This window comes from Carlito syrichta, unplaced genomic scaffold (assembly GCF_000164805.1).
Source record: "Carlito syrichta isolate Samal-C Ts95f unplaced genomic scaffold, Tarsius_syrichta-2.0.1 Scaffold314760, whole genome shotgun sequence".
Taxonomy (NCBI): domain Eukaryota; kingdom Metazoa; phylum Chordata; class Mammalia; order Primates; family Tarsiidae; genus Carlito; species Carlito syrichta.
The window spans coordinates 400,016-421,703 of NW_007258856.1; the positions used below are offsets into that span (position 1 = coordinate 400,016).

The 21,688-nt window shown below is 53.3% G+C and overlaps 1 protein-coding gene across 1 annotated transcript in view; it reads left to right on the forward strand.

Annotated features, from left to right (window-relative positions):
* The window catches only part of OTOG (otogelin), an 89,264-nt gene extending 74,159 nt beyond the window's left edge, over positions 1-15,105 (forward strand). Inside the window, exons 41-56 of the mRNA XM_021719486.1 lie at positions 67-287; positions 444-582; positions 2,572-2,766; positions 2,947-3,159; positions 3,690-3,794; positions 3,962-4,069; positions 4,472-4,573; positions 7,833-7,931; positions 9,006-9,046; positions 10,274-10,349; positions 10,441-10,619; positions 11,319-11,423; positions 11,637-11,756; positions 12,623-12,668; positions 14,727-14,806; positions 14,905-15,105. Coding sequence (XP_021575161.1) covers positions 67-287; positions 444-582; positions 2,572-2,766; positions 2,947-3,159; positions 3,690-3,794; positions 3,962-4,069; positions 4,472-4,573; positions 7,833-7,931; positions 9,006-9,046; positions 10,274-10,349; positions 10,441-10,619; positions 11,319-11,423; positions 11,637-11,756; positions 12,623-12,668; positions 14,727-14,806; positions 14,905-15,105 — 2,030 coding nt within the window. The remainder of the gene's footprint in view (positions 1-66; positions 288-443; positions 583-2,571; positions 2,767-2,946; positions 3,160-3,689; positions 3,795-3,961; positions 4,070-4,471; positions 4,574-7,832; positions 7,932-9,005; positions 9,047-10,273; positions 10,350-10,440; positions 10,620-11,318; positions 11,424-11,636; positions 11,757-12,622; positions 12,669-14,726; positions 14,807-14,904) is intronic.
* The last annotated feature ends 6,583 nt before the right edge of the window (positions 15,106-21,688 follow it).

A 21,688-nucleotide genomic window follows, 5' to 3' on the forward strand; every position in this document is an offset into this window, starting at 1 on the left:
GCAGAGTGAGCTGGGCCTGGGAGTGGTGGTGCTGACTGGTTGTTGGGACCATTCTGCCCCTTTCAGGTATCTGCGATGGGGATGCAGCCAATGACCTCACCCTAATGGACGGCTCGGTGGTGGGTGGGGCTGAGGATCCTGCTCCCTTTCTGGACAGCTGGCAGGTGCCCAGCTCCCTGACCTCAGTGGGCCAGACCCGCTTCCGCCCAGACAGCTGCGCCACGGCTGACTGCTCGCCCTGCCTCCGTATGGTGTCCAATCGCACCTTCAGCGCCTGCCACCGTTTTGTATGTGCTACCTGGGCCCAGCGTGGGGGACACTTCCTGGGCTGGCTGGGGACAGCAGCTGCAAGACCATGTTGCTTCTCTGGGTGGGCCTGGGAGGAACTGGGTCCTGGGGTGTGGGGCACCAGAGTGGACAGCACTACCTGATGCATGTTCCAGGTGACCCCAGAGTCGTTCTGTGAGCTGTGGATCCGGGACACCAAGTATGTGCAGCAGCCCTGCGTGGCCCTGACCGTGTATGTGGCCATGTGCCACAAGTTCCACGTGTGCATCGAGTGGCGGCGCTCCGACTACTGCCGTGAGTGGGGACAGGGAGGTCTCCTACGTTGTGACTATAGTTCTCATCCCATTAAGGCTGGAAAAGCTTCTCAGACCCAAGTTCAGTCTATACTTTTTCCAGTTTAACTATCCATTCATTCATTTACTTTAGTAAATTTGTATTTTATAAGCTTATATTTATATTTAGTTTTTATGTTATATGTAAAGTATGAGGGGGACCCAAAAAATGGAATTTATTTATAAAAATTGTGTATTTATTCTTACATGTTTAAATTTGAGTCACTTTCAAAGTACTCTCAGTTTGATGCAATACACCTGTCAAGATGCTTTTTCTACTGCTTAAAACAGTTTTTGAACTTGTCAGTCTAGCCCTTTAGTGCTTCTGCAATTTTTTGTTTCACCTCTTCCACATTGGCAAAATGTGAACCTTTGAAGACATTTTTCATCTGGGGAAACAAAATATAGTTGCTTAGTGTGAGATCAGGTGAATAGGGAAGGTGGGGTATGGGGGGCTCATTCAGTTTTTGGTGAAAAACTGCTGAACATTCAGCGCAGTGTGGGCAGATGCACCTGTAAATCACCCATCTTGAAGTGGGCAAACACAATGAAAGAATCTCCCAAAAAATTCACTAAAGCTGAACACAGCCTCTCACAACAACACTAGCTGGCCCACTGATGCCAATGGGTTCCTAGAACACTTACCTAGCTGGGGAAGCCTGTACTACAAGGGGCCCACCCTCCAAAAATTAATTCGGGTTTTTTTGGGTCCCTTCATATATTTATATTTTATATTAACTAACAATTTTATTTTTATTGCAATCCATATTAATGATTAATACATTCTAATTTTAGTTGTATTTATTATTTAATTTCTTCGAGTGCCTTTTCTATACTGAGGGAGAGTCATCATAGCTCCCTCCTCAGGTAGTTTTGAAGGAGATTATGTGTGCCCAGTGTCTCACACATGACTGCCACATGATCACCGTCCAGGAAATATTAGGTCTCTTTACTTAATTTGTGCTCAGCTTTCTCTTCTTTTGGTCTCTCCCCTCCTTCCTTGAGGATGGAAATGAGACCTACCTCCTCCTCCTCCAGTTGGGTTTGATTTATGGGGTAGGCAGGGGTGGCCAGGACCAGAATAATTTGATTTATAAATGTGAACACCTCCAGAAAGGCTGGGAGCACCTCACAGGAAGACCACACTTACACATGACAGATAAAAGAGGAAAAGACAGAAGTCCTCTAGAGTAGTATTTTTCTAACTGTTGATCCCGACTCAGGGGGTATGAAATTAATTTAGGGGTCAGCACCAGCATTTTTTAAAAAATGCAATAGACTAGAAAAAAGAATACCAGTGTGTGTTGCCATAGAAAGTTGAAGTATTCATTTGTGAAAGAGAGTTTTTATTTTATAGTGAAGCAATTTTCAATCCTGGATACCCTTTGAAGCCACCCTGGGAACTTCGAAAATTATTAACCCTTGGGCCCCATATTGAGAGATTCAACTGGCCTGGGGTAGTGTCCCAGCAATGGTATTTCTAAAGTTCCCAAGGAATTCTTTTGCAGTCGGGTTTGAGAACCACTGCTCTGCATACTTGTGGACCACAGTGTAAAATTTACTTTTGACAGTCAAGAAAATTTGAAAGCACTGATCTACAGCAAAGGGTTGGTAAATATGGGAGGCTCTGTGGGCCATATGGTCTTGATCACAACTACTAAACACTACCCTTGCAGTATAAAAACAGCATAGACAGTATATAAATGAACAGGCACGGCTGTGTTCCAATAAAACTTTATTTGCAAAAGCTGACAGCCAGCTGGATTTGGGCTGTGGGCCATGCTTTGCTGGCTCCTGGTCTGAGGACAGCAAGTCCCTTGGCTTATGCATTCTCTACAGAGGTGCCGATGACCCTCTGAGCCCCTCCTTACCCCTTCCTCCTCTCTCCACCCTCAGTGGGGCACCTTGCCTGGGTTGTGAGCTAGGCCTGATGTCCACTGTGCCCCTATAGCCTTCCTGTGCTCCAGCGACTCCACATACCAGGCATGTGTGGCAGCCTGTGAGCCCCCTGAGACATGCCAGGATGGGATGCTGGGCCCACTGGACCCGGAGCAGTGCCAGGTGCTGGGTGAGGGCTGTGTGTGCTTGGAGGGCACCATCTTGCACCGGCGCCACTCTGCACTCTGCATCCCAGAGGACAAGTGCGGTAGGTTCCCCCCTTCCCAGGCAAAGCCCTCCGAAGTTGGCCTCATGAGGCTCTCCTCTGCCCTCCTGCTGCCCATGACCGAGGCCCATCTGCGTGGTTGGTATCCCAGGGAGGGCCTAGCCTGGGACAGTCTAGACATCCTCAGCCCTCTGCACGTGCATCTCATGCCTCCCTCTGCAGCCTGCACTGACAGCACAGGGGTGCCGCGGGCCGTGGGGGAGATCTGGAACAGCTCCCTCAGCGGTTGCTGCCAGCACCAGTGCCAGGCCCCGGACACCATTGTCCCAGTGGACCTGGGCTGCCCAGGCCCCCGGCCAGAGAGCTGCCCGCGCTTCGGGGAGGTGGCCCTACTTCTGCCCACCGAGGACCCTTGCTGCCTGGGGACTGTCTGCGGTGAGTCACACCCCTCCACTTCCCTGGACCCTGACTGTGGAAGAGTTAATAAGCTCCGGCTCTGCCCCCCAACTGTGATGGACAGGACAAAGCTGGGGAAAGAGAGCTGAGGGGAAAAGAGTCTTATAAATCAATGTTGGTGTCCTGTAGCCAGGCAGTCTGGTCACCGTTCCTTCACCACCTGTAGCTTTGTGACTGCAGGCAAATCATGTTACATCCTCTGTGCTGTAGCCTGATTCTGTACCATAGCAGATTCTCTTGTGACGTGAGGCTGATAATAGCACCCAGCTTTGGGGTTGCTGTAAGAATCCCATATTGACTCTGGTTTAGAACCACTTGATGGATGTCAGTTCTCACTGCTCTTCTGTCCCAACCCCGAACCCTGGGGGACCCTCAAAGGTCCCTTCCAGGAGTGTGGAGCCTGAGGGCCGGAGGAGTGGCGAGGGCCAGGTGTCCAAGGGTTGGGCAGTACTGAAGTGTGGCAGGCACGTCCGGCCTCCAGGTGACAGGTCCTATGGGCCCTGGGCCAGTGTGCAACCAGACTCTGTGTGAAGGCCTCGCCCCCACCTGCCGCCCAGGCCACCGCCTCCTCACTCACTTCCAGGAGGACTCCTGCTGCCCCAGCTACAGCTGTGGTGAGAGACCTTGGGCAGGGAGGATGAGGGATGGCCTGAGGGGGGTGTGGGAGAGGACAGCTCTGGGGCTGGGTTCTGACTGGAGGTTAGGGCAAAGCCTGGGGTGCAGGCCCTGCCGTGGCTAGGCAGGTTCTGCTCCTAGCACCCACGTTTTGTCATTTCCCCAGAGTGTGACCCAGATCTGTGTGAGGCAGAGCCGCTCCCCAGCTGCCGCCAGGACCAGATCCTGATCGCCGGCCACCTGGGGGACACTTGCTGCACTTCCTACTTCTGCAGTGGGTAGACACCGTCGGGTGTCAGCGGGCACAATGGGGTCGCAGTCAGTCTCTCCTCACCCCTGCTTTCTCGGATGGCTGGGAGGGAAGACTGGGGGTCTTCAGATGGGCTGAGAGAAGGGCGAGCAGAGTAGGAGGAAGAGGACACTGATCCCTTGCCATCTCCCCATCACTGAGCATGAGGAAGCGGGTGCTTGTTCAGTCTAAGCCTCGAGGTGGCCACGCGGGAGAACTTCCAGATTCTGATTCCAGGACAGGTCGTGTAAGACCATGCAGTGCTGCTAGGAGCTTAACTCCTGCCACATCTGGGTTGTTGAGGCCCCCACCCCCTCCAGCAACCTGCTGTGGACTAAGCCTCTGAGAGGGGGCTGCTGCGACAGCATTGGCCTCTTGTCCCTGCAGCCTGTGGTGACTGTCCAGATCCCATCCCCGAGTGCCAGGAGGGGGAAGCGCTCACCGTGCACAGAAACACCACGGAGCTCTGCTGCCCTCTGTACCAGTGTGGTGAGTCCCGGCTGGGCACTCAGTGGGACGTGGTGGAAGGGCCCTCCACAGAGCCTTCCCTAGGACCCATGGGGTTGACAGGGAACGACAGGGCACTCCCAGGTGGTGGGGTCCCAAGGGCAGGTGGAGGAGCAGGAAGCAGCATGAATACAGGCCTCACCCAAAGATGCTGAGTCTGTGTCCAGTGTGTCCAGGCCTGCCCCTCCTTGGAGGCTTCCAAGGACCAGAGGGAGGCTTGGGTTGAAGGGCTAATGCTTGCCTCGCCCCCTACCCTCCAGTGCCCTCAGCCCTGATTCGAAGCCCTTGTTCTCTGACTGACCCGAGGCCCCAGCTTCAGGGTCCCTTTCACCACTGTGTTGCCAGAGTTGTTGCTCACGGAGGCTGTGTTCCAGAAGGACCTGGGTTTCAAAGCCTCTGAAGCTCTTTTATTTTGCCATGATAAATGAAAGTAGGCCCTTTCTGATATTTCTAGTATGTATGTAATACCTCAATGATAACTATTCAACATTGCACAGCCAGCATCATGGCCTTTAACATAATGGATGAAAGTGAACAAAATGTTTACATTTAAATATGACCCTTGACCGGGTACGGTGGCTCAAGCCTGTAATCCCAGCACTTTGGGAGGCGGAGGCGAGGGGATTGCCTGAGCCCAGGTATATGAGACCAGCCTAGGCAACTTGGCAAGACCTCGTCTCTACAATAAATTTTTAAAAATTAGCCAGGCAGGATAGCATGTACCTGTAGTTACAGCTACTTGGAAGGCTGAGGCAGAAGGATTGCTTGAGCCCAGCAGGTTGAGGCTGTGGTGGCTGTGAGCATGCCACTGCACTCCAGTCTGGGCGACAGAGTGAGACGCCAAATAAAAAAAAAAAAATTAATATGACCCAACTTACCAAAATTGCTTTGCACACCGGTAGGAAAAACATGAGGTGAACCTCACGTACACAGAGCAAAGCAGAGGCAGGACCTCTACCAGGACACCCAAAGGCAGCCTTGACTGGTTCGATGTCAAGAGCTGACTCAGAAACAAAGTAGGTTCACCTGAGAGTTCCACACCTGACCAGGAGCTGATTGGCAGCTCCCCTGGGGTCTCGAAAACCCAGTGTTCCAGTGTTTCCAGAGCTGATTTGAACAGTTCACCATCCTTCTCCTCCTCTTTTCTCTCTCTCCTCCTCTCATCCCCTCTCCCACTCAGTCCTCTTCCCACTCTTTCCATGTTTCTCAGGAGGGAGGCTGATGGCGTGGGCTGAGTGCAGGCAGAGTCAGGCATCATGTTCTCCAGGCCCAGAGCAAGTTACCAATGTTGCTCATTTGTAAAATGGGGATAATAGCATCCACCTTGAGGGGCTGTTGTAGAGGCCAGACATGTTTTATGTGAAGTACCTAATACTCCTAGCTTCACAGGAGGTGCTCAAAAGCAGAAGCTGTTGTTATTACCACCTTATCCCAGTCTGATTCACACTTGTATTATTACCAAAGCACTGTATGTGCATTGTAGAAAGCACAGATTCCAAGTCAATGCAAGAAATGTAAGTACTGTCTTCCTGCCTCTAGCTATTTTGCTGCCAATGCTCTAGTGCAGACCCTTCCAGATGCTTTCAACACCTCTACGCAGATGTGACTGACCAGAATAAGGGCACGTGGAGCATGCTCTGTTTTAACTGGCTGTTTTTAGTTAACGACCTTTGCCTTTCCGTTAATAAGTTTTCAACTTCTATCATACCCAGTCCATGTTTCTTGTTTGTTCAGTCCAGGTCCGCATATTCCAATTATGGGTCTTAAGTCTCTCTTAACCTAGCTCAAGTCCCTTTTCTTTTTCTTTTCTTTTATTTTAAAGATGTACAATTCAAGATTAGGTATACAGGTGGCTATCATAAAGGGAAAATTTGGGCCTCCCTTTGGTCCCCACTTTGCCTGGTTTGAGATCAGGTACCCTTCTTGTGGTTGTGTTCCCCCACCCCCACCCCCGGCAGTATCTTGCTACTGCCAATTCCTTTCTTATAGTATTATGGTAAATGTTCGGGGTCCACTTATGAGTGAGAACTTGTTCTTTGTTTCTGATAGATCACGAGTATGACAGACTCTAAATCCATCCAAGTTGCTGCGAAGTCCATATGTTTGTCCTTCTTTATGACAAGCCCCCTTTTCTGTGTGACACCCTGCTGTAGAGTCCAGGCTGTGACCCTACAGTGGGGCCCACCCCAGTTGCTTCCTCCTGGAGCTGCTTACCTTGTTCCGTTATCCTCTGTGCTTCCTAAAGCTGATAGTTAGATCTAAGGCGTGGTAGATTCAAGTTCAAAATTTTTGGCTGGACAGTGTGTAAGCTTCATAGGCTGTCACATCAAGAGGCACACGCGGTCTGGCTAAGCTGCCATAACTGATGTTAATGTTGTCCTAGATTAGGGTGGTGACTCTGATCCCTCCACCCTCCACTGACATTTTCCCTCTTTCAACCAGAAAGCAATCCTGTATAAATATCACTGTAGCAATGTCCCACATAAGTGACACTATATAAATGTCACTATATGAATGTCCTATATAAATGACACCATACAGATGTCCTTCTCCCCCTCGCCTTCATCATTTTTTGGAACACCATTTGATAACGCTTGCTTGTGCTGATGATTTTATTAGTCAATCAAATACATCTTAACCATTCTCAGACCCTCCTGTTCAGGGCCAATCCTTGCCCCTCCCCTCCCTTCCAAAATGAGGGAACCCAGGGAGCTTCCATACCCCTTCATTTTGGTCTCTCAGAAAATGACCAAATCCTAAACTGAGCAAAGGCAGCCAGAAGACCAGGAAGAAAGGAAGTGTGAGCGCCCCCACCCCAAGTGGCATCAGCTGTAGCAGGACAGGCTGGGTGGGCCACAAATGGATGACATTTCCACAGGGTGAGAAAGTCCCATGGAGGGAAGTGATACCCATCAGCAGATCTTACCCAGGTCACTGGCTCTCCTCCGTCGCTTGGAGGGTGACACAGAATCCAGGGGAAGGAGGCCCAGTTTAATGAGTTTGAGGTTCTGATGTTGCCCAGTGCCTCACAGGTGCAGCACAGAGGCCTTCTGAAGCAGCTGCCTCAGGGGACTTTGGGTGCCTAGACTCTTCAGGGCCCCAGACACACAAGGTGTCAGAAGACAGTGGGGGCATCTGAGGAGGAGCTGGGAGGTGGCCCTCCTTGGCCAGTGTTGCATTTCTGAGGATTCACATACCCTGGCGTCCAGGACTGATATGTGCTTGCCTCCCCTCCCCATAGCGTGCGAGAGCTTCCGCTGCCCCCAGGTGCAGTGTGGCATGGGCACGGCCCTGGTGGAGGTGTGGAGCCCGGACCGCTGCTGCCCCTATAAGTCCTGCGGTAAGTCCCTGCTCAGCATACTCTCCCCCCGGGAGCTCCAGGGCCCCTTCCGAGGAGGGGGAGCCCAACCCACCGCTGTCCACTTTACTCAGATCTGACCCCTCCAGAGTCTCTATGGGGAAGTCACCAGGATCACCTTCCTGCACCCTCTCTCTACCTCTCTTTCCTTCCAGGATAAAAAAAAGCAAGTTCCCTATTCCAAAAAGATTTCCATCTTACAAAGTCTTGCATTTGCCTTTCACAAAAGCATACTTTTTGTTAAAATTCACTTCACATCCAAATTTGGGGAGGCAGGTGGGAGTGCCAGTGACCAATAATGGCAACCAGCGAACTTTAGATTAAAATGGGATTTTAAAAAGCCGAGAAACTCTATTTGGCATCTGGATTTTTTGCTTGTCTTTTTTCCAGGCCTCACTAGAATGCAGACTTCATGAGGGCAGGGATTTTTGACCATTGGTTTGTTCCCAGAGCACAGAAAAAACCCCAGCATGTAGTCAATGCTTAGAATGATTTGTTGCATGAATGAGTGACTAGGAAGCGTGTTCACAGCCAACTGTCCCGGAGCTCCATCTCTGGATGCAGCCCTCACTGGTGTAGCTCTCAAATTCGTCAGAGCTTGGACCTGCTCACAGGCAAAGGCTGGAACATATATCTGGGAAAGGCAGGTGCTCAGAAGTTCCATCCTTGCCATGTATATTCCTGGAGAGGTTCCCCCTCTCCTCTTCTAGAAGGGGCTTTGGACAAGGGAGGGAGGGATGGATCCAGATGACAAAAAGAAACCTGTGATGGTCTGTCTACCTATTTATCTTCACCCCACTCCTGGTGAGGAGCTAGGCATTCAGGACCCATCACTGCCCACCTGCCAATCAGAGGAGCTATGCTCACCCCGACCATACACACCCCAGGGACAAAGGGAGGCTGAAATTTGGCCTCTTCCTCCCCTCAATCCTGGGCTGGGCCTGAAACTGGGTCTGTGCCAGAGGAGGGACTGCACCTGCAGTGAGGGGTCTAAGGGGTCTAGGGGACTTCCACCTGGGCATCCCTGGTGAGGTGGTCTGCCCTCTTGTTTTTCAGAGTGTGACTGTGACACAATCCCGGTGCCCCGGTGCCATCTGGTATGGAGCCCCTTTCCCTCCCACCCTCCCCGGGCTGTCTCCCTTCCTTTCCTTTCCATCTCTCCCCTGGAGACCCTGCTACTTTAATCAAGTGCAAGGAGCCCTGGGTTGCAAGTCGGCATGCATATCCCAAGCCTTGCCCCCTGGCTTTCTGAGCACAGTACCTTCCTTAGTGAGTGGGCATCACCATGCTTCAGTTGTGGCAGGGATTGAGTTCAGTGATGATGGTGATGATGATTACTGTGAAGATGGTAGCGACGCTGCTAATGGTTGTGGTTCTGCTGGGTTGGTGAGGATGGGGTGGTGGTGATGGTGTAGATAATGAAGATAATGATGGTGGAGATGATGAAGATGGTGATGGTGGTGGTGGTTGTGATGGGGAGTATAATGTGATGGTGATGTTGGTAGTAGTGAACCACGATGATGGTGCTGGTGGTGGGGAGGGTGGGGATGCGGGTGGTGGTGATGGTGGTGATAATGCAATGCTGGTGACGGTTATGGTGGAGATGGTGAAGGTGATTGTGGGGATGGTGAGGATGGTGATGGTGCTGATAGCAGTGATGGTGAGGATGATGGTGACAGTGATGATGACGATGATAATTGTGATGACAGTTAATGTTTATTGAGAGCTTACTAAATGCCAGGAACTTTCCTGGGCCTTCCCTCTGTATTATCACATGCATCCTCACAACAACCCCATGAGGTTGATTCTGCGATTAATTCCATTATACAAACAAGGAGGCTAAGGCCAGGGTCACAGAGCCAGGATTGGAACTTGGCAAATCTGACCCCAGAGACCATGCCCCTAGTCAACAGGCTGCACGGCCACTGAAGGCCATGAAAATACCTTAAGAAATATGAAATTACATTTACAGACATTTTCTGTATTGCATGTGCCTGCCCTCCCCCCAGCATACATTTTCTCGTCTTGTCCCCCCATTCCATCCTTCCTCGTCTGCCTGAAACTGGGGAAGAGAGAAGGGAAGTAGTGTGAGCCAGGTGGGGGAGGGGAGGGGAGAGGAGGACACTCATGGGGAGGACACTCCTCGATGGGAGGCTAGGGCCACTCAGGGACTGAGCTTCCAGGGTTCCAAGGGCCTCCAGGCCTGCCCCCCCCACCCGCCCACCACAGGGAGGGACTGACACAGGGGGACCCAGGCAGCAGACTGCTCCTGAAGGCGGGACCGCCACCATCCCCGGGGTGCTGACTGCCTCTGTCCCACCCAGTGGGAGAAGTCCCAGCTGGACGAGGTGTTCATGCACAGCACGGAGAACGTGTGTGGCTGTGCCAAGTACGAGTGCGGTGAGTGGGGGAGCCCACGGGGTAGAGTCAGGCTGGGCGCGTGTGGGGGGTGGGCTCTGCGTGACTGTGACCACCTTGCATGCCCATCCAGTGAAGGCCCCCGTGTGCCTGAGCCGCGAGCTGGGAGTGATGCAACCCGGCCAGACAGTGGTGGAGCTGTCGGCTGATGGTGTGTGCCACACTGCCCGCTGCACCGACCTGCTCGACCCTCTCACTAGCTTCTACCAGATTAACACAACCTCTGTGCTGTGTGATGTCCACTGCGAGGCGGTAGGGTGCTGTGCAGGGTGGGGGTGGGGTCATGAGGGCTGGCTTGGCAGGTCCTCTGAGCTCAAGGGACCAGAAGGGCCCGTGAAGCTGCCCCAAGTCCCCAGACAAGTCTAGGGAGTGGGCATCAGAGTGCCCCTCAGAGACTTCTGTAGCAAGTTCTGAGAAAGGGACCGGGTGGGAGAGGCCAGGAGGGGAACAGGATGAGCAGAGGAACAGATTTCAGGCCTGGCAAGGGTGAGCATTGACGGACAGAACACACATTTTTTTAAGCACCTACAGAATGCCTAGCAGGTTTGTGTGTTTGTGTGTGTCCTTCCCATTTGTCCCTTACCTAGGACAGTGACTGGATTCTCGAATCCAACAAAGGGGTTGGAATAATTCCCGTGTTTTAGATGAAAAAACTGAGGTCCTACAGGAACTGCATCTCAAATCCAATTCCCTTGTGGCCAGAAATGCTGCCTCTGGAGGGGTGGAAACACCCCTTGTCCTGGGTCTAAGAGCTGGCAGAAAGGGAGGCTTGGGGTAGATGTAAGGACAACCTGCCTGCCTGAGATAGGAGGCTGGGCACTCCTCTTCCCAAGTACCTAAGGGGGCTTTCCCACTTCTGAGCTTGCTCAGAGATAAGCAGACAGGGACAGAGCCAGAGGGTAGAGGTGGCACCTGGCTGAGGCACCTGGCTGTCCCCCACTCCACCCCCAGAACCAGGAGTATGAGCACCCGCGGGACCTGGCAGCCTGCTGCGGCTCCTGCAGGAACGTGTCCTGTCTCTTCACCTTCCCCAACGGCACCACCTCCCTGTTCTTGGTAATCAGTCCCTCACTGCCCATCTGGGAAGGTGTCCCAGGAGGGGACACCAGGACCAGGGCCCGTTCTGGCCCCCAGACCAGGGCTGGGAACAGAAAGGGTCCTGGACGGTGTCAAGTCCTGGACCGTGCCTGTCCTGGGAGCTGTATCCTATGAGTTTGCTCAGGCCACCCATCTGACCACAGCCCCCATGACCAACCCCTGTGCCTCCAGCCTGGGGCGTCCTGGATCGCAGATTGTGCCCGCCACCACTGCAGCAGCACCCCCCTGGGTGTCGTGCTTGTCCGCTCACCCATCAGCTGCCCCCCACTCAATGAGACGGAGTGTGCCAAGGTCAGTGCCTCCCCCTCCCACAGTGAGGCTCGGGCAAGGTGCACTGGCCATCTCACTGGTGGCAGTGGGGGTGGGGTGGGGGATGCTGTGTGCATGGGGTTGGAGAAGGGGCCCCTAGAGCCTGCGCCTGTGTAGCCACCACATCTACACATACCTCTTGTGGTTCTTCCTGCTCTGACCACAGTCACTGATGGCTGTCGGGATGGGTAAGGAAAAGACGTCCCTGGAGGGTTAGGAGCTGTTGATGAATTATTAAAGTTCCTGAGATTATTAGTGGACATTTGAAGATATGTGACTTCCCTGGAAAACAAATATACACACACAACCGACCATATTCTTGTATACACACTCAGACATGCAAAATCACACATGTACACACACTCATGTTTATGCTAAAACATCACACACATGTACTGAGACTCTCTCTCTCTCTCACACGCACACACACACACACGCTTATGTACAAAGAAGTGTACTATAGAGGAGGTGTGGGAAAACTAAGCTCAGAGGAAAAGGATGACTTTAACTAGGACTGAGAAAGAGCCCAAGCCACTGACCCAGGTGGGTGACCCCTGCACCAGCCCCCCACAACCTTCTATGTGGGGAAGGACCAACAGTGGGGGGCGGGAGGGGAGCTGCCACAGGAAAGCCAACTGGCCTCTGTGCTGGCCGCCCCCACCATCAGGTCAGCCCCCTGGCTCTTCCATGACCTGCCCGGGGGCCTGTTCTCCCTCTGGCCAAGGCTCCTGCCCTGGGGCATCATGGGGAGAAGTCTCAACTCTTGGACCCCCTGTGCCTGTTTCTGGGATCTTGGTTCCTGGATGGAACAGGGTCTCTCCACCCGCCACCCCCTCCTCTCCCTCTAGGTTGGGGGCTCCGTGGTACCTTCCTTGGAAGGATGCTGCAGGACATGTGAGTGCACATGATGGAGGCTGGGGGTGAAGGTCTTTGGAGGGGGCAGGCATCATGTCAGGGGACAGAAGGCTGGGTTCCTGGGCTGGCACCCACAGTGGTAGCTCTTCAGGGACAGCCTCCCGCCATGGGGCTCATGGTGCTGGCACAAATATGCAGGTAGCCAGAGGCCACATTTGTGTCCATGTTCTCATACAAGCGAGAGTTGTGTGTACTTGCCCTTACTCCTGACTCCTGGTCCCTTGGTCACTCAGAACTGCAGCCTCGAACATGTCCACATACATGTCACATCCCAATCAGCCTCAGACCCCATCTTCGGAGGCTATAAAATCTGGGGCTCTTTTCTGTCCACATGACACACCCCAGGAAAACTGGGCTCAGGTCATTGTGGTCATTGGCTGAGCCCTGACCACAACCTCATGTACCCTGAATGTCCTATGTGCCCCATGTGACCTGCACCCATGTCCCTCTTCCCAGGTTCCCCGGGGACCCTGTTTCCCGTGGTCCCTGTTAGCCCCGCCTCTCCTCCTCGGGTTAGTGTCCACTGCCGCCCAGGTACTTCCCTCGGAAGCCCACTGGACTGGAGGCAGGCAGCTGTATTGCTATTTCCAGCAATGTCCCTTCTGCTAGGTGGCCCGAGCTCTGGGGGTGGGGGAGGGGGCACTGGGCCCACAATGCATGCTGGGTGGTGAGCTGCACCCCTGGGCTTGCATGGGCATGCTTCAGCAGCGCTTGCTCCCCTGGTACCCACCAACGCCTGGTGCTGCCACTGCTTTGCCCCCGCTGGTCACTCAGCTGGTCTGGTCCAGGACCCAGAAGGCCGCACCAAGACCGCTCTCAGTTCTCCCGCTCCCTGGTTCAGAGAGGGAAGACAAAACGGCCTTAGCTCTGGGCTGGAGCCATCTAGCTCGTGTGGTAGGAAACTTCTGTGGCGAGTCTCAGAGACCAGAAAGGAGACTCTCACCCCATTTCTAGCAGCTTCTGTGGGGTTACAGAGCAAGTTTCCGCATCCTACAAATAGTTATTGAGCACCTACTGTGTGCCGGGCCCTGTTTTAGGCCTTGCAGAGCCTCATGGAGCTGATGTTTTGGTGGAAGAGGAAGAACAAGTGAAATAGGTACTAGGCCGGATTTGTGGAACCTGGAGCTTATGCAATTTGGGCGCCTTCATTAAGAAAAAGAACAAAAAATTGCAAAGCTACACTGAGGTGTGATAGGGAATATTTACTCCGAATGAGAAAACTCACAACTCACAACGCATTGTGGAAGGGGCCTCTGCAAGAGAAGACCCCGAAGCCTCGCGCTTCCACAGTGTCATTAAAAATGTGTCCTTGATGAGACAGGGATTGTTCCCTGGATGGACACAAGGCAAGGCAGGCGGCCCAGAGCGAGCACTGGGTGGAGGGAGGGAGGGATCAGGAAAGGCTGGGAGGAGATATTGGAGCCGGTTGCTAAAGGAGGCGAGGGCTTCAACGAGCCACGCGATTGGTGGTCAGTGAGAGGCGTGGCCCCGGGAGAGGAGACCCAGTTGTTCAGTTTCCACCCCGAACAGCTCTGTGAGGTGGGTGGATCCAGCAAACCTGTTGTGTGAAGCAACCAGCCTGAGACTGGGGTTTCCATTCATTCGGGAAATGGCAGAATCTGAATGCTACAATCCCTCTCAGGGCAGGAGAGCTGAAGCTCAAAGGAGAGTGAGAACACGCCCAAGATCACCAACGTGGGTTAGAGACAAGCATGGGGGCTGGGGTAGGGAGGCAGCCTCCCTGCCCCCAAACCCTCCTTTTCCTGAGCACAGAGTCCTCCAGGGGGCCCTGCCGGCCTCCAGGTAGCTCCCTGCCTCACTTGCTGACACTGCTCTTTCTGTGCCTTCCCGGCTCCGCCTCCTCCCAGGGCCTTGGGCTAAAAGGCGTCCTCCTGAAGGGGAGGGGCTCTGATGCATGGGCGCTAACGCTGGAAGGGGGATCCTCCGGCATGACACTAACTGCCCCAGGCTGGCCCACCCTGCTGCCCCCAGGGAGCCTGCCTTGGTCATGGCTCCCTCACCCCTCTGTCCCCGCAGGTAAGGAGGATGGGCGCTCCTGCAAGAAGGTGACCATCCGCATGACCATCCGCAAGAACGAATGCAGGAGCAACACCCCTGTGCGTGGGGCCCGCCTGGCACGGGGGTAACCAAAGATGGGGGAGGAGAGGGCTTGGGGGGAGCTCCACAGACAGCCTCACCGGCCTGCCTGTTCCAGGTGAACCTGGTGTCCTGCGATGGGAGGTGCCCATCTGCCAGCATCTACAACTACAACATCAACACCTACGCCCGCTTCTGCAAGTGCTGCCGCGAGGTGGGCCTGCAGCGGCGCTCCGTGCAGCTCTTCTGCGCCACCAACGCCACCTGGGTGCCCTACATAGTGCAGGAGCCTACCGACTGCGCCTGCCAGTGGTCCTGAGGCCCACAGGCCAGGGCTGGCTGGGCCACCTCTGCCACCCCCGCTTCCAGTTTCCAGCCGGCCCAGTGTGGAGGGGGATTACAGGTGGTAGAAAGCCAGTATTGGCTGAGCGTGGAAGGGTGGGCAGAGGCCCAGAGTGACCAGAAAGGGACACCCTGCCCATGCTGGCTCCCTCTCTGGGCTCCCCCTCTGCCATGCATGGGGATGTGCCACTGCTGAGGGCTCAGGAAGCTCACTTCTGCCCCAGCTTGAGGTCAGGAATGAGCCCTTGCACATCTGTGACTCTGGCCACAGTTCCTTGGTGGAGGGCGTGCGAGCTCTCAGGAGAAGCTGGGACCGAAGCTGGACCCAAGACCAAGCACAGGGGCCAGCTGCAGGGATTCATTCTCTTGGATCTTTGACTCCAGAAGCGATGAGACCACAGCAAAAGGAAAGTGGGCTTTAATTGCAATACTCAGACCTCCGTCTAGATGCCCAGAAGGACTTCCCAAAAGCAAAGGATGGGTTCTAGGGCCCATGTCCTCTCACCAATACCTATGAGACCAGAGTGGGCTCAGTGACCTTCTTGTCCTCTGCACACCCAAGAGGACTCCCTGGTGTTCACAGAAACACTGTAATTCAGGAAAGATTCAGATGAACAGGCAAAAGCCTGTGCCCCGCCCCCGAGCCCACTTTCCTGGCAGGGGGCTGGCCTTGTGAGGTGTTAGGAGGCCACTCATCAAGGATGTCGGTGGACAGGCCACCCCTCCAAGGGCCCTGGCTCATTGGATGGGCACTTTCAGCCTGCAAGTGCAGCTCCTGGCTTTGCACTGTGCCTTTTCTCCAAGGCCATGGCAGAGTCCAGCTCCAGAGAGGCCTGAGTGTGGGTTTTGTGGCTCTACCATCTCCAGCCTCTGTGCTCCTTGGGACTGTTTAGAGAGTGTGTGTTGGTGGCAAATGCAGCCCCTGCAACCCTGAGTATCTGTCAGAGCCTTGTCTCCAAACCAGTGTCCTCACTAAAGCCAGGGCCAGAGCCCCCCTCCACACCCTATTCTGCAAGTCTCCTTCGCCCCTGTGCCACCTTGTGCCACTGGGTCCGAAGGGCATGAAATGTAGTTGTTCATGCCCTAGCACTGCCCTGTGTGTCTAGAGATGTGCAGCTGCCCTGGGGCCCCTTGTGGTGAGGGGACTATGCCAGGACGATCCCCAGCTGTTCCCAAAGCCTCTTTGTTCTTGTATCTGTGTTCTGATTATGTATCAATAAACCACAAGAAGACTGCAGGCCTCGGTGCATCTCTGAGAGTGCCAGGTTTCCTTTGAGTCTGAAGGAGTGCCAGCTGTGAAGGGAAGAACTTATTTTGTATGGTCCTGGAGGCCAGCCTCACTTCTCCCGGCCACCCACGCCCAGCACTGTGCCCCACTCAGAGCAGGTCCTCAGTGGTAGAAGTTGAATAGATCAGAGACTAGCTTTCAGAGGAACGGAGTGGGGAGATGCAAGAGGACATCGGGAGCTGGGGAGTTGGCGCCCAGGTGAGGGGACTGAGGAGTAATCCTGGCTCTGTGGGGTCAAGGACAGATGCTTCTCACACAGGATGAGGGTGTCAAAGACCCTGAGAGGAGATTTATGTTGGCCTGTCAACATTTTGAAATTTATTTCCTTATTATTCTCCCAAAGACCTCAGTAAGTTTGTGCAGCCATGCTGGCTGTGCTGGCATTGAGTGGTATCCAGGGATGGGTTCTTTGGGACACTTCAACTGTAAAGAACCATGGGCACACCGGAGGAACAAGTGGGAGTGTGCTTTCCTGAGTTGTCCCATGTGGGAAAGAGGAGGATGGGGGCTGGAGAGGCACTCCTCAATAATGTGGGGAAATGCCTGTCCAAGAGCTTTACCCCGCCTGGAGGCATAGCATTCTTTTTTGAGCTAAAGCATCCTTTTTTGAGCTAATACATGGAAGTTCAGATTTAATTTCACAAATAAGCTTCTCCCTTCATGGTACATCTGTCTGCTAACGTGGACGCTGGGATTTTTTGAATGAAAAAGGAACTTTACAGCCTCTTAAGCAGCACATTTCTGAATAGGCAATGGACCCAAAAAGAAATCAGAATGGAAATTAGACAACATTTTGATTTGGATGATTATTAAATTTTGACTAATTAAACCTGTAAGATGCAGCTAAAGCAGTACTTAGAGGAATACTTATAGCCTTAAATGCATCCTTCATACTTCCTGACTTCTCATTATTACAACCAGAGATGGGGTGGGAGAGGGCTTCCCACTTCATCATTGATGATGATCCATGACTTGTGGTCAGTTATTTCCTTAGTCATAACACATCCCTAAATCAGTATTTTTCAGGGTTTCAGAGTTTCAAACCCTGAACTTAGAAGAAGATGACTTTAAACATACCTTTAAAGATAACTGGGTTTTGGATGTGAGGGCAATCTGGCTGCTACATCCATCACCCCACTGGTTGCCAGGGTTGATTTGGCTGATCTGGCTGGCTAGGTGGGTGTCCCCTCCCTCCCCCATTGCTCCATGTGCATCCCTCCAGAGCTGTGCATTCAGTTAGAGAGGATGGCCATCCCTGCTAGAAGAGGACCGTGCTTCAGCCAAGGGTACATGAGTAACTGCACTCCTCTGCTAGAGCCCCCAAACAAGCTCTCAAAGAGAACAGGTTTAAAATTCTGGTTGTTTTACAGCAGGGTGTTTAGATTAAGACATACAGCAGTCCTCTGGCTATTGCTGGACTCCCAGTGTCCCAGCTGTCCATCCCTCACCTCACAGCCACTCCATCTGTTAACATCCAAGCTGGGAAAGCAGCGTTTTAACAGGGCCACTCCTAATCAGCCATTGTGCAGACAGAGGCAGAGGTGTCAGGGCAAGACAGCCAGCTCTGGCCTACACATCAGTTTGGGAGGGGGCCCCAGGCTTTCAGGTGACTGCTCCCCACATCAGATCTGTCACTGGTGACCCGGCTTTAGTAGCCTAGCCCTCCTTGGCTCCCGTTGGCAGGTCTCAGCCCTCTGCTCCACCCCCACCACATGCTCACAGGCGGTCATAGCTTCTGATGGTCATAGTCCAGAACGGTGTGCCTGGACTGTTCCTCCCACCTCACCTCCGCCCCCACCCAGCATCCCCCCCCCCCCCCGCCTACTCCTACTGGAAACCAACCATTTGGCCAAAATTCCCCATCCTCTTCTCCCAGATCCCTCCTGGGGAAACCAACTCTTTTAGGTTAAGACCCTTAAGTGAAAGAAGATAAGAGGTAAATGACCAGCCCTGCTCTGCACGGTGGGGAAGATGGGAGGGGGTGAGGACTTGGAACTTTGATCAGTGTTGCCCAGGTGTCCTCCAAAAAGCCAGTCCCAGCTGTGTTGATGTAGGTGTTCATAGATACAATCTGGAAGTGTTGACTTGAGTTAAAAACACATACATCTTTTGACGAAGTCATCCTATTTCTAGGCAGCTGTAGTTGGCTGAATAATGACCCTCTCAAGATGTCCACGTCCTGATCCCCGGAATCTGTGAATATTTATTTCACCTTACAGGGTAAAAGGGACTTCGCAGATGTGGTTAAGGATCTTGAGCTATGAAGATCATCCTAGATAATCCAGCTGGGCCCATTGTAATCACAAGGGTTCTTAGAAAAGGGTCAGAGTCTGAGAGATGAGATGGGATGGCAGAGACAGAGGTTGGAGTGATGAATTCTGAAGTTGGAGGAAGGGACCACTGACCGAGGGATACAGACAACCTCTAGAAACCGGAAAATCAATCATGGATTCTCCCCTAGAGCCTCCAGAAGGACAGGCCTGCCCAGCCCTTGATTTTAACTCAGTGAAACTGGTTTCAGGCTTCTGACCTCCAGTACTGCTGTAAGAGACTCCATTCGTGTTGTTTTAAGCTACTAAATTTGTGGCCATTTGCTACAGCAGCAACAGGAAACTCCTATAGCATCTAAAGAAATAGTTCCTACAGGGAGGCATGTGCCAAGATGTTTACTGCCCCATTGTCCTAAGTTTTAAAAAGTGGTAACAAATGTAAATCCCTGGCTATAGGGAATGATTAAATAACCTGGCACCGCCATACTCTAGAATGTTATGTAACCCTTTTGTGTCCTGACATGTGGGGCTCCCCAGGACATGCTCAAGGAAGAAAGGAAGTTGTGGGTTGGCTTCCACTGAATGACCCACCTCCTTTATGCACCTGTATGGGACACACACGCACGCACGCGCGCACAGATCTATGTCAGTCTTATTCCCTCAAAGGGTTTTCAGGACCAAGGAGGGCCCTTCCTGGCTGCTGGGGTCAGCTGGCCAATGGCAACTTTGGTCCTGGAATAGCTTGTTAATTCTGAGGCTCCCAGGAGAGTGAATAGACCAGAAGAGACTCGAGGCTTTAGGGACATCTGCAGCTTGTCTCCATTCCTGTTTCCTCCCCCAACCGCCCTGCTCCGTGCATGACTTAAAGCTTGAGACAAACCCAGAGGCCACACGCAGGTAAAGAAACAGAAGCCCAGGACCAGCGAGAGTTGGTGGCCGAGCAGGGCGGCTGCCCAGCCGGCAGCCCCCTGTGACGTCTTTGCAAACACGAGGGCTTTTGAGCCGCAGAACCATCCCATTCTCCGTGGTGCAGGCTCAAGTTCCCGCCCTGATTTTCTGGGCTTAATCCTCTTCCTGTGGAAATCAATAAGGACATTGTGATGGAATGATTCATGTTCAAGGTCAGGCCGGAGCAAATTGGAGGCGACATGCTGATTTTACTGCCCTTGCTGAGAGGGGAGCCAATCCTGCTCATAGACCCCTTAACTCCTTCCTCGCCACTCCGGTCAGCACTGTCACCCCCAGCCCCCTCCCCCAGGCCCAGGTCCCTGTGCCTTTTCATCCACTTGTGGCCCTGCCGTTTGCATTTTTCCAAGGCTCTGACCACATGAAGTCTTGGGGTCCCACATGCTTATCACAGTAGTTTGAGGAAACCTTCAAGTTGGAGGTCAAACGCTATGTGTGTAACTCTGACTTGGTTGGTGACATCTGCCTCCCACCTGAGCAGAGCTATTCCCCTTCCAAGCCTGTTTTCTGAGTTCCAGGCTCCTCTTCCCTGCTTTACTGGGTTGTCCCACATGGGGAGATAGAGGAGAGGGGGACCAAATTCCTCATGCGTTTTTTTCCCATGCATGACAAGTCAAATTGTTTCTGTGTCTCAAACATAATAGAAGCTTATTCCTTCCTCCTATTAAAAAAACAAAAACAAAAAACACCCAAATAAGTGTTCTTGCATAGCTAGATCCTTGTGTTTAGATTGATTTGGAGATCCTGACTCCTCTGTCCTGAGGGTCTACCATCCTCAGCATGGGACTTCCAAGGTCTCCAGGGTCACAGGCATCAGCCAGCTGAGGTGCACTGGAGCATGCATGGAAGCTAGCGGGGCCCAGACCTGGGAGCAGCTCATTCCCTTCCACTCGAATTCCGCTGACTTGAACTGGGGAAAGTGGCCACACCTAGCTGCAAGGGAGGCCGGGGAATGTTCCAGCTGTGTGCCCAGGAGACAGGAGACAGATCTATGAGCATGCCTTCTGTGAGGAAGTAGAGACAGTGAAGAGGACAACTTTGAGAAAAGACAGACAGGGCATGAGGTCAGGGGAAGGCTTATCTGACAACCTGAGGAAAGCAGTGACTTACCATGAGTCCTAGAAGGAGCCGGTGGAGACAGAAGAAGGGAGAGAAATTAGGGTCTCAGAGGGTCCATGGCTGGCACGAGGAAGAACGATAGTGGACACTGGTGCCTCTGGCTGCACAGACCCCACTCTAGGTCTCTCTTTATCCCGGTGTCCCCAACATGGAGCACAGAGGGCATTGAAAAATGAGTAAGCATGCCTCTGAATCTGAAGGTGAGGAGCTCAGACTGCAAGGAGTTAAAGGGTGCAGGGTGGGCAGAGCTGGGGAGCCAGGTGCCCCCCAACATACTGTGGCGGTGCCAGTTAATCCCCTGCAGCAGGCAGGAGGCCTGCACAGCTGTCTCTCCCAAGCTGGAATTGTACCCCCCTACTACCCGCTCTCCCGGCTGCCCCCTGGCCCTTGCCCAGGGATCCTGGCAGCCCAGGGATGGGGGGGTTGGAGATGGCAGGCAGCACGGTGGGTAACTGGCCCAGCCCCTGCACCTCTGGAGGACTTGTTCTCTAGTGCTAAGCTTGCCTAGGCTTGCTGGCCATGAAGACCCCGCCTCCCCTCAGTCCGCGAACCATGCCCTGTCCCTGCTCTTCCCACACGGGGTTCACTCCTGCCTCCGCATCTTTGCCTCACCTGGAATGTCCTCTTCCTCCCCAGCAGTTCTTGCTTAGCTTTCAGAGTAGCTGCAACATGGCAGCCCACAGGATCCCTGCCTCTGGCCTCTGGCCTCTAGCCCCCCAGCCCTGGGTTCCGCGTGTCTGGGCCAGCCTGTGTCTGTGCTCTGCTCAGGGGAGGGGTTGCAGCCATTTATGTATTCCCCCAGGTCTCATTCTCAATAGAGGAGCCCGGGAAGGTTCAGAGAGGGTCAGGGACTTGCACAGCTGGAGCATGAAGGGATCAGGACGTGAGCTCACACATGTTTAACTCCAGAGCCCACA